The sequence below is a fragment of the Ictalurus punctatus genome, chromosome 4 (genome assembly GCF_001660625.3).
Source record: "Ictalurus punctatus breed USDA103 chromosome 4, Coco_2.0, whole genome shotgun sequence".
Lineage (NCBI taxonomy): Eukaryota > Metazoa > Chordata > Actinopteri > Siluriformes > Ictaluridae > Ictalurus > Ictalurus punctatus.
The window spans coordinates 12,166,656-12,179,354 of NC_071284.1; the positions used below are offsets into that span (position 1 = coordinate 12,166,656).

At 40.4% G+C, this 12,699-nt stretch overlaps 1 protein-coding gene across 3 annotated transcripts in view; it reads right to left on the reverse strand.

Annotated features, from left to right (window-relative positions):
* Window positions 1–3,063: 3,063 nt before the first annotated feature.
* The window catches only part of znf423 (zinc finger protein 423), a 170,003-nt gene continuing 160,367 nt past the window's right edge, over window positions 3,064–12,699 (reverse strand). For all 3 annotated transcript variants that reach the window (XM_053677968.1, XM_053677967.1, XM_047154935.2), the window contains exon 8: window positions 3,064–3,412. In XM_053677968.1, the coding sequence (XP_053533943.1) occupies window positions 3,383–3,412 (30 nt within the window). In that variant the 3' untranslated portion in view covers window positions 3,064–3,382. The remainder of the gene's footprint in view (window positions 3,413–12,699) is intronic.

The following is a 12,699-nucleotide window of genomic DNA, read 5'->3' on the forward strand; positions in this document are numbered from 1 at the left end:
AGGCAGTCATCTTTATACGTTTCATTAGAACGGCACCAGACAAAAGTTCCAGCTCCTTGGTCAATGCAGATTTGTGATTCATCACTGAATATCACTTTCATCCAATCATCCACACCATGATTGCTTCTCTTTAGCTCACTGTAACCTTATTTTCTTCTGTTTAGTTGTTAGTTCTGGTTTTCGTTTGGCTTTTCTGTACGTAAATCCCATTTCATTCCTTCACTCCGTGAAGGAGTTTTATAATCCTTTCTGTTGTTTCAGTTGACATTTCTCTTGTTGGGGCCATGTTTCCTTTCAATTAGCCAAATCCAACAGCTTGTTAAGGTCTGTAAGCACTGTCTTTTAACTGCAGACTAATGAGCATTTTTAGATTTGTGCTGGTATTACTGTAATTACACAATTACAAGGTGATTCCATAATTTTTTCCCTAAACATTGAGTGATTCCATAATTTTTTCCCTCAGTTGATCTGGAAAAAAATGTGCCATTAATTAAAATAATGTAACTGAATTTGTTTGAGGTATGTTTTACGAAGCCAGAATGCTCAGCCATTCAACAAAAATTCTTTGGTGTCATTTCTGTGATTTGTTTATTTACCACAAAGTAAAAAATCTGGGTGAACATCCTCTAAGTGTGGTGATTCCATCATTTTTGCCAGTGGTTGTATTTAATGTTTGGTCAGTATTTATGCAGGTTTTGAGCTATTACTTCAGTGTTTTTTTTCTTTCTTTCATAATTCTTCTTTAATATTCATGAATTCTTCTGTTGTTACAGACGAGGTTTAATAATAGGGTAATGCTTTACAGTAAGGTTCCCATAACTAATATTATATACTGCATTATTTAACTTGAACAAAGTACGAACTTAATTAATTGAACCATATTAATTGACGTGTTTATATGTTAACTGAAATTCACCTGGACTAATGTTTATTCAATCCATAGCTGAAAAGAAAGTCCACATATGTAAACGAGCAAAAATGTAATTACGGCATGTAACTTAATGCTGAAACTTTCAGAACTCTGGCCTCCAGGTGTAAATACTGGAACATGTTTTTTAGCCTCAGTTCTGAATTTTGCCAGTGAACGTCCACCGACATGTTCATTAAGATGTTCATATTGTTTATTGTGGACTTCATTTTATTCATTGATATTATGGAGATTGGTTTATGCACATGGTGATTAATTTATTCCTTCAGTTTATTATAAAAAAATATTGATTAATACAACACCCTGTCCAGGGTGTACCCTGCCTTGTGCCCGATGCTCCCTGGGATAGGCTCCAGGTTTCTCCGTGACCCTGAAGGAAGGATAAGCGGTATAGAAGATGGATGGATGGACTGATTAATACAAGCATTTTACAAACGTTCATGGTTTGTAATACATTAAAAATGTCAGTTAAGTGTACATAGGCATGTACAGTCATAAACATGATTACAACAAGTTTTGAAATGACAACAGCAGGCTAAATGAATTTAGATTATGCTTTACTTCCTAATAGAGCGTAAAATGTTATTTCAGTTTTAATAAGAAGAGTTTTAAAGAATTAAAACCTCATTCTCCTATAAATGCATTTAAGGTTTTTAAAGCACATATATTATGGTTTTGAAGTGTGCCTAATTTTGTTTGAAAGGTTTCATACAATAGATTTACATGCATCCAAGGTTAAAAAACACTTTAACGTGCTCATAATTTAAACTGCAGCATTACCTTTTTCCCCCAGTGTCACAAATGACTCGTTAAATGATCCGTTCTGAAGGATTCATTCTAAACCCCTCCTTTCAGAGAGCATACTTTGCTCTGATTGGTCAGATGTCCTAGTCTATTGTTATTGGTCGACCGCTGTCAGCGTGTTTAAAAAAGGAAACGCCCACTACTATATCCAGTTTCAGCTCTGTCTGTCAGCGAGCAGCTGATGAAGACCAGAGGCGGGGCTTTTTGTTACAAACCTACATAGGTTAGTACAGGAAGTAAGTATGGAATTACTAACGACTCGTTTCAGCTGTTCAAAACCGATCCTTCTTTTGGGAGTCAATAACCCCGTTTGTCATGCGCTTTCATGTTTTAAACTTTGCAGATGTTTTTACATTCACAAACAGCTCTATAACCCACTACATGAAAAGTCATGTTTTAAAAAACCATAATAGGTGCACTTTAAAAGCTACTTGACTCTCTCCAAAATATAATAAAACTTTCTATTATCTTACACCGATTCAGACATTTGACACCCAGATGTATACTTCTTTAAATATACACTGTGAATGGTGTGTGCAGCATTACAGCAATTCTCATACTTTACTGTTAATTAATTAGACCGTTATTCTCAGTGTGCACAGGCCACATATTTGATGGCACGTCTGTTCGTGCTACATAAGATGTTCTTTATTTAGCGTGAACTATATAAGACTCTAAAGTGTCTAAGTGAGAAAAGAGAAAGCAGAAGAGATTGGGAGCTTGGAGATGAGAACAGAAGCAACCCTCGAGGAGAGAGCAGCCGAGGCATTACACTGTAGAGCTGCAGTGTCGAATCTGTTCTGTGGTTTGTGAAAAGACACACAAGACGCACATATTCCCTTTATTCATGATTCATTTATTTGTTTATTTTCAACTGTACTAGTTTTATTGCAATCTGGTTAATTCACATTTAAAAAGCAGACATCATCCAGTTGAACTGAAAATCAATGATATTCATTTTTACAACAACCATAAGGCCCATGAACTGCAAAATTCCATCAAAACCATTATGTTTTTGTCAACTGATGTTTTTTGTCTTTTTTTTACTGTAATTAGAAAAAAAAGAAAATATATATAACAATAATAATAGAAAGGAGAAAAAAAAAGATTACGACTGGCAAGCATTCACAACACAGCACAAGTACCTATTTACCGCAAGAAATAAAAGGTACAAAAACCAAGAGGTGGAAAATAAAGAAATGCATTAAAGGAAGAAAAAAAAAATGGCACCAATGAAGTTGTATACAATAAGCAACAGAGGACATGGTAAGTGAAGCATTTCTAGAGACTAAAATCATAGACAGATGGAATTTCTTTTTTTCCATTTTCTCTTTTGTTCCAAAAAAAAAAAAAAAAATTTTTTTAAATGCACAAATGGGAAGCAGGGACGATAGAAAATACTGCACGTAGAATACCTTTTTCTCTTCTCCTTCATTTCCTCCCCCTTCTCCTTTTCTTTTTTTTAATAGCATATCCCATTAATATTCGTTCCCCACCGTTCGTAATAGCTGCGCCTGGTGGCGGAATCGTTAGAGTTTTACATGTGAGTAGCAAATGACACTTTGATTGGCTGTGATGTTGAAATGGGCGTCCCCCACCGGGCCTGGGTTGGGGTTCCGGGCTGAACCGGGAGTCCTGCGGGGCTCGGGCTCACTGCGCGTGCTGGCTCAGTGTGTGGTTCTGCACAGGAAGAGAAGAGAACCCATGAGGAGAGAAATAATAAGCTACGTGCCCACATCGCCGCCCCCTCCCTCCATCCATCTCTCTTTCTAGCCACCCGCCAGGCTTCTCTGTCCATCTTAGGGCCAGCACCCCCTCTTTGATAAGGGAGTACCTGCTCTCTAGCCACATGTGTGCCTTTCTTTCTTTTATTCTCTCTCTTTTCTGTTTTTTTTTTTTTTTTTTTTTTTTGCCTTTCGTATTATACAAAGCTAGTCATGCGTCGAGTATCTTTAAATACACACACATTCTTTATTCCTATTTCTCAGAATGGCAAAAGAACAACACGTTATATATTATATATATATCTCATATTATATTCATTTACTATTTGCTTTAAAGTTCCTCTCGTCCATGGCAACCACAAACAGCGTTGTTTATTCGGATCTCTCTTTTTTAAAATTCATATTTATGAATATTTTACAGCGTCGTCTCAATACCTTGTGAGACCCACATTTTATGGGCCCTTGAGTGCAGGATATAAATTTATAATTACAACGAGACACCTCTGGTGGACCGTATATGTGCTACGATTAAAATATGCACAAAGGTAAAAATGGTACATGCCAAGGCTAATTAAAAAACGGCAAAGCGAACAAGGAAAAACACGCAAAGCGAAAAACACTGTTCAAAATGGTGCAGAAGATCATCACTGGATCATAAAGGGTTTAGCTCTAATAGGAGCAGGAAGTGTAGATATGCAGGGGCATGGTGGACAGTGTGCTTCTCTCCGGCTGCTTTTGCTGTGTGTTTCTGCTTGCACCACAATCCCAATTCCCAGCAAAGAATGGACATTCATCCACAATTCCCTCTCAAAGCTGCTTTACAAGATTAATCTCTCTGCGACAGAGATTTGCGTTTTTGCGCCTCGATATGAGGAAATATAAACCAGCAAAAAGCAAGTAGGAAAAAAAATAAATGAAACCATGAAGGATTAAACATGATATTCTAGTTTATGGCTCTTATCCGAGGATACATACTTTTGTAAATGACTGCTGGCACAAGGGCCATCCGGTTTCAGGAGAGAGGGCCAAGCCACTGGGTCTTAAACCTCAGACTGATGAGCGTTTCAGTTCACTTTGTCTTTCTTTCTTTCCTTCTTTCTGATCTCTTGCCCCTCCCGCTTAGCGTAGAGCAGAGAAGAGAGGACAAGATGGAGGGAGGGGGGCCCTCTCCAGCGAGGAGCCGCATCTCTCTGGGAGCCACTGACCCCATTATGAGAGCAAACCACTTTTTAGCGTCACGTCTCTTCGCCTGCATTACCGTCCCCTTGCAGCAGAGGTCAGCGTTGCTTCTAACTCTGCCTGCTTTCCCTCACAATGATGTGGGGCAGGGGGAGACAAAAACGAAGGACTGCAGCATCCTGCCTCGAAAATAATCCATCCTGTCGTCAAGTCCTGTCTTTCTAACCGGACTTTAGAACAGTAAGTGTAACTAAACTGCTGTAGGTTTATCATAGGGTTCTGCTACTCTAAATGATGTGTGTGTGTGTGTGAGAGAGAGGTTTTGATTGTGGAGTGATGAGATGATGATGGAGGAGAAGAATACCACATAGTGGTTAAGTACATACTTACATACATCTACATACAATGCAATACAAAGTGTGTCTGGGAAACACGAGTTATTTGTTGCAGTAGAATATGTGGTTGTGTGAATCTTATGCACATAGGGTGACTGTGTGTGTGTGTGTGTGTGTGTGTGTGTGTGTGTGTGTGTGTGTGTGTTTCTCCCTCAGGTGCAGTGGGTTGTGTGGAGCTCTATTGATTTGCAGGAGGAGGGATTGAGAGGCAGTAAGGCTCCCTGGAGCCCAGGGTTACACCGCAACTGCAGTGGCCTGATGGAAACTGCACAGTACGAGTGGAGGGAGCTGAGCAAACAAACAACACACACATACACACACTGACATGAATGAATATACATATATGCCTCGGATATATACACAGCACATACTTAACACTATGCACCAACACGCACACACACACACACACACACACACACACACACACACACTATCATACACTTATGGTCATCTGAAACAGATACTACACAGACCTGTTTTTTTAGACAAGCAGACAGCACACATATCCATGTCAAACATCATGCTTGCCCGTGTCCATGATTTGTGGCTAATGCAGAGGTGATCGCGCCAGCAACACTTGTTTAAATTAGTTAATCAGTGTGTTGGAACACACACGTTTTCAGGCGGGTCGCAGTTTGCGCTCTTCATCCGTGTGCCTTGTCGGGGTGCAGGGGTATTGATTAAACCGCAGGCGATCGATCACTAGAATAGTGTGTGTCTCTGAATTTGATAATGACTCGCAGTATGACATCAGTGCTATGCAGCTGTAATTGATATATTCTCAGAGAGGCAGAGAGAGAGAGAGAGAGAGAGAGAGAGAGAGAGAGAGAGAGAGAGAGAGAGAGAGAGAGAGAGGAAGCGCGAGATTTAAACATTACAGAAAGTGGACTACACTACTAACCTAAAACAATTCAGATCCTACACAAATACTGCATATAAACACATTTCTGTTTAAACAAGACCATTCAATGCATCATTCTTTCAATACAACAGTCTATACAACTTTTCACTTGGCATGGTATTACAGAAATATTCCATCAACTTCTGTTTCGTCTTTAGCCATTACCACTGGTTTTGATACTGGTGCTGCGAAAACAACAGAAAACCTGTTTACTCAACAACTGCCCCATTAACTTTCTCTGCTTTTCTCTTGCCTGAGGTAATCACCCATATGCTCAGATATGGTACATAGATATTAAGCTTAAAAAAAACAACAACAAATATCTCTATAATCCTGAGATACGCCCTGCCTGTGTCTTCACAAGAATCTCCCCAGTCCTGCATGGCTGCACACATCCACACTACACCTGCACCGAGTCCTCAGCGTGGCCACTGCTGTGCTCCAGCAGGAGGGAGGCTCACCAGGTAGAACAGCCTGCCTTCTTCCAAACACCCCCCACCCTGCTCATCGCAAGAACTGGGAGGGTGGCTGCGCGCTTGGCAGAACAGCCCTTCGGAGCTCAGTCAATATCTACGCTGTCATTGTTTTCCTAAACTGGTTATAAAAGAGAGGCTAAATCCTGCGGAGCTGCACACTCCTGGGAAATATGGCCCAGTCCCATTACTAATGCAGAGACCGCCAGACTGCTGCGCCCGCTAAGGGGGAGGAGGAGGAGAGAGAGAGACAAGCAGAGAGGGAGACGGAGTGAGGGGAGGGGGTAAGAGAGATAAAGGAAAATCAAATCTGCGTTTCCCAACACTGCCTCTTTTCACATATGAGCATGTGCACCCAGCCGGACTGGAGCTGCTGTCATGTCACTTTCAATCAGGCCTCTGTGCACGCGTGTGTATATACTGCAGGGCCCCCGGCTCCCGGCTCCCGGCTCTGTGGTGCCGCCTGGGGACGGTGCGGTATCGGTGAGACTGTAATATGTTGGCTAGCTCTGTTCAAACAGAGAAAGAGTGAGAAAGAGACAGAGAATGCTACCAGTATGCTGGATGCACTTTCATGATAGTTTGAGGAGAAAGTGGAGATGTGGTTAGTGTCTAATCAGTAAACTGGGCCTGTCACTGGACTTGAGTGTTATGAGTGTCTCAGAGCATAAACACACCCACACACACATTTTATGTACCACTGGCATACAGTATGCTATAGACACTGTATGACCAACAGTGTTCACATATAATTAAAAAAAAAATCTAAAACTACCTAACACTCATTATTAACTAATCAAACTAACATCCTTAGGTTATAACCTAATCCTTACTGCAGTATCTGTAGTATATATGAGATACCACAAAGAAGAAATACTACACTTCCCTTTACTGAGGGAAAAAACCCCCATAAAGCCTGTTTACTCAAACCTCACTTGTAATGCGAGTCTAATGGAAGTTGTTCATTTCCATCAATAAATGTTTAGCATGCATAACACTACATAGCACAAATTTATAACTACAACCGTAAAACTTTAACAATAAATGTCTTAGAAGAGGGGTGCCAAACAAATGTCCTGTCGGTCGTTCTAAACTGGCTCAGCAAATACATTTAGAGTCTGTGTTCGAAATGAAACCCATTCTTGATTTTACTGCAATTCAATTGAAATATTAAAACCCCAAATTAAAATCTACATTATGGCATTATGGGTCACGACATATAATCCCGATTAAGTCTGCGACAAAATTCCTACAATTTATTGGTCTACTAAACTAATTAGACTTGGCCTAGAATGTAACCTAAAATGAGATACCCCTGTCTTAGAATGAGCCTGACATTGATGAAAGGTCTAGCAAAGCTCTAAATACTGGGGAAATACAGGGAAAATGATACAGTAATTCCAGTTACTTACACGTTCCGGAAGGTTTTGTGGCGTCAAGTGGGCCATCAAACCCACACAACGTAACACATAATCCCAAAAAGGAGTCTCATTGCTGAAAGGATGAATTATACAGATTTAAACTTTGACTAAGGATTTTTACTTAAAAAAATTCTACAGAAATATGTTTTGCCACATTAATTGACCGCCCCGACGACTGCCCTTAGACTTCCGTTATAAACGAGTTTTATGTACACAGGTTTTTCGTTCTCAGTACTGAACGCGCGAGTCCGTGATGCTCACACATTCGGTCCAAACGCAGTGGATAATCTCTGGAGTCTTCCTTAAACACATATTTAAACACACATATACATTCTCGGTGATTCAAGACGCACTACAGTATGGACTGGGGACTCGGCAGAAACAGGAAGAGGAAATGCTAAGGCTGGCAGGAGAGAGGGGAAGAGGGTAGGTGGGGGAGAGAGGGGAAGAGAGAGCAGTGTGTGTAGCTTTGCTCTCAGGACACAGGCCTGTCCCTCTCTGCTCCGTTTTTAACACAAAATGAAAAATCACCTTTGCCGCTTGGTGCACTTTAGTGTGGCTTATTTTTAGACCCACTTGACAGTCTTCCAAGGGCCGGAGACTAACAGATGGGCTGTCTTAAAGCTTCATATGCTCTCAGCTCTCACCTCCCAGAGACAGGAAACTCACTTGGGAGTGGGCTACAAATAAACGGCCCCCTGCCCTGCCCCTGGATTCCCTCACTTCATACACTCTCTCTGTCACACACGTACACATTATATATTTTTATATATATATATATATATATATATATATATATATATATATATATATATATATATATATATATATACACACACACACACACATATATATATATAACCCAACACTTATACAAGAAGCCTGCACCCAGCCAGGGCCTGTCCATGTCCCTGTCCCTGTTCTCCCTTTCTCTGCGGCAGTGTCCTGTTTCACTACAGTGCACGTCAACCTGTGCATTACACAACTAACCCAAGGGAACTTCCTCCTGCCCCTATTGCCGCCACTTAATAATGCCAGAAATGGGTTCGCACGCGAGTCACTCATATACGACTGATATGCTCTGCTCTACATTTCAACACCATGTAGCTGGCCACACAAACACTCTATAAGCGATTCCTTTTGTGTGGATCGGTGGATCAGATTGCACAGGTGAAATCAGACATCATTTTTTTCTCCCCCCTGACTTGTTTGACACAAAGGAACTGACCTACTGCTGCACACGGTTCCCGCAGAGCAGGCTCATCTCACACAGGCACACACTCCTTAACACAATATCAAACACCTGCACATATAGACGCCAGCGCCTCTGTCCCACACTTGTCTATTGAGAACCCATTTTCAGGCCATTAATCATCCAATTATTCTGAACAAATTAGGTAGCTTAGGGATCTACCTTAAGAAATGTATTTCCTAGTGACTAATAAGCTAGCTCCTAAATGTCAACACATACTCGAGGAAAGACATGGAACAAAGCTGCCTTCATGTAACATACAATTTACATGTGACGATCTAAAACTTGTACAAATCACCCCTTTTTCATGTACAAGTTTCAGATTACAGTGCTGTGAAAAAGTATTTGCCCCCATTCTGATTTCTTCTGTTTTTGTGTCTATCTCATACTAAATAGATCTTTTAGATCTTCAAATAAAATACAACGTAAAACAAAGGCAGCCCGAGTAAACACACAACACACTTTTTAATTTTTATTTTTATTGAAGCAAAAAAAATATCCAACACCTATCACCCATGTGAAAAACTAATTGCACCATTAAATTTAAAATCTGGTTGTGCCACCTTTATCAGCAATAAGTGCAACCAAACGCTTCTGAAAACCAGAGATCAGTCTTTCACTTACTTCTAGCACTAGGACTTACTCCTATGCTTTAGATCATTGTTTTGCTGCATAATCCAGTTGTACTTGAGTTTCAATTTGCAGACTGAAGACTGGACATTCTCCTTTAGGATTTTCTGGTAGAGAGCAGAATTCATGTTTCCATCAATTATTGCAAGTTGCCCAGTCTCTGAAGCAGCGAAGCAGCAAAGCATCCCCAGACCATCACACTTCCACTACCAGGCTTGACTGTAGGTATGATGTTCTTTTTTGTTGAATTCTGTGTTTGGTTTACACCAGATGTAACAGGACCCCTGTCTTCCAATCAGTTCCACTTTTGACTCATCAGCCCACAGAACATTCTCCCAAAAGGTTTGAGGATCATCAAGGTGTGTTTTGGCAAAATCTGATGAGCCTTAATTTTCTTCTGGATTAGCAGTGGTTTTCACCTCGCCACTTTTCCATTTCCAAAATGGCATTTTTGCCCAGTGTCTTTCTGATAGTGGAGTCATGATAAGTGACCTTTACTGATGCAAGAGAGGCCTGTAGGTCCTTTGATGTTGTCTTTGGCTCTTTTGGGACTTCCTGGATGAGTAGTTGCTAATAGTAGATGATGGCCGTCATTGTGGTCCTTTGGAGTCCCAGAGCCTTTGAAATAGCTTTGTAACCCTTACCAGACTGATGTGTTTCAATTACCTCCTTCCTCATCATTTCTGGAATTTCTTTCAATTTAGGCATAGTGTGTTACTGACTAAGACTTTTTAACCAACTTCATGCTGTTGAAAAAGTTCTATTAAAGTGATTTGATTGAACAGGGTTTGCAGTAATCAGGCCCGGTTGTGTCTATTCCACCTGAACCCCATTATGAATGCACTATACTATATTACACCATACTACACTATATGTTAAGAAGAGACTAAAAGTTCTAAAAGATTAAAAGTGTTAAAAAAAAAATTCCCCATCAGGAAACCAATATACAGAAGTGTGCATACACTGAAATGCAAATACTCAATCAGATTGTAAGATTCTAAAGCTTGTGGCCAGATAAGTGTACCAAATCAGATCATACATAATGACTAGCTAATACTAGCAGTGCATTTGAGTTTGCAATATATTGTTTATAGTTGGAAATACATTCTAGCAAAAGCTTCCGAGTAGCACCCTAAAAAATCCTTCACTTTTTTCTTGAGAAAGGAAGCCTTTTTTCCTTTTAGAAAAGGTTTCAAGTAAAAATCTTTAGAAAGCTCAAAGCTCTTAATCAATATAACCTGTAAAACTATTTACAGTACATGCTCAAGAATCCTTGAGCAACCTTTTTTTTTTTTCTTTCTAAAATAGTAGAGCCACCTGTGGAGCAATACATTACAGCTCTCGTTCACATATTTATATACAATCCTTTATTCTCCCCCTCTGGTTCTCGCTTCAACACACACACACACACACACACACACACACACACACACACACACACACACACACACACACACTGCTGTAGTACTGGTACTGAGCTCAGTGGGGCGGTGAGTCTTGAGGGTCCCAGGCGGGCCATGTCATGGGTGACAGCGCCGCAGTAGGCTAAGGGTAAGCTATGCTACGCTAACTGCGTTCTGCTGCTCAGAGACGCACCGGAGTACACACACTCACTTTCCGTGTCACAGATACGACATACCAGAGTCTGTCTCCATGGAATGGGAGAGTTTGACTGTAACACATTCTTAAACTATGAAAGACAGAGAGTGAATGAGAGAGAGACTGTTCTGTCATATGCTGGTCGTTGGGTGGAAAGGTGTGAGATCCCTATTCATATCTGTGCCTATGTTCCTGTACAGGTGTATTACAGTGAGACACAATGTATGAGAACACAAGTGTAAAGCCCCATTCTGTGTTGTGTGCATGTGAGTAAGTACGAAAAACGAAGTGTGTATCAGACATGCAAAAACTCAACCTGTGTGCATGAATGTGAGTGTGTGAGAGATCCCTGCGTGTGTGTGCTCTCTGTGTGAGAGATCATTAGAGATCATACTATCACATAATGTACAGAGTGATTACAGAGTTCTTCAACTCTACAGGCAGCCTGAGCACACAAACACGATGCAACACAAGCCATTATGCTACCACAATACAGAACCTTCACCAGCACACACACTACTAACACTACTGTTAAAGGTGCAGTACAGTACTATTTTCAAGCATTTGATGAAAATTTATTATTCCCGAGTGGCTATGAAACACGTTTCCTTAATAATACATCATTTGACTGTTTTTCTTTGCCTCCAACTGCATGGTTTTGAGACCACCACCAACCATTAATAATTATAAACAGACCCCTCAGTATTGATGAGTTATTAGCATGACACAGCAAGAAGTTCCAGTTTATACGCTAACATTAGCTTACCGATAAATTAGCTAGCTAACCGAATGCTCAACAAAGAGAGAAGCATGTTTCTAACCTGAGGCTGTTTCAAACATGAGAAGGAAATATTCTAAATCATAATTCATTACATTATTCTAATCCATTCTTGTCATGAAAGAAGTATAAGACGTTAGTTTTGAGGTTGCTAGCTAGTGTTAGTTTACTGTCAGATTTGCATGTGCTAAATGTGTCTCTGCAGAAAAAGCGACGTATAGTAGTCTGCGATTTAGAATGGCGTGCAGGAATAAGGAGAATTCACTGTCTGGTACACATTTTCATATTTTCTCCGAGCTGCTACAGCTCCATATAGTCTAAAAACCATCAAAACACAGCAAGGAGTGAATTTTGACATATTATACATTATCCTTCTACCATTTCAATATGTACTGCTATCTTTAGATCAAAATATTGTGCTGTGTGTGTATGTTTGAGCATGTACACGATTGTCCTTAACCATTACATGACAATAAGCATACCTAATAATCTCTGATTCTCTGTGAGTGTGTGTCAAGCTACACATGCTCCTCCTGAGATACCAGTGATCCTGACCCCTTCTGCTCTCCAGACCTGCCTGATCCATTCTAATGCCTTACTTCTGGTTGGAGTTCT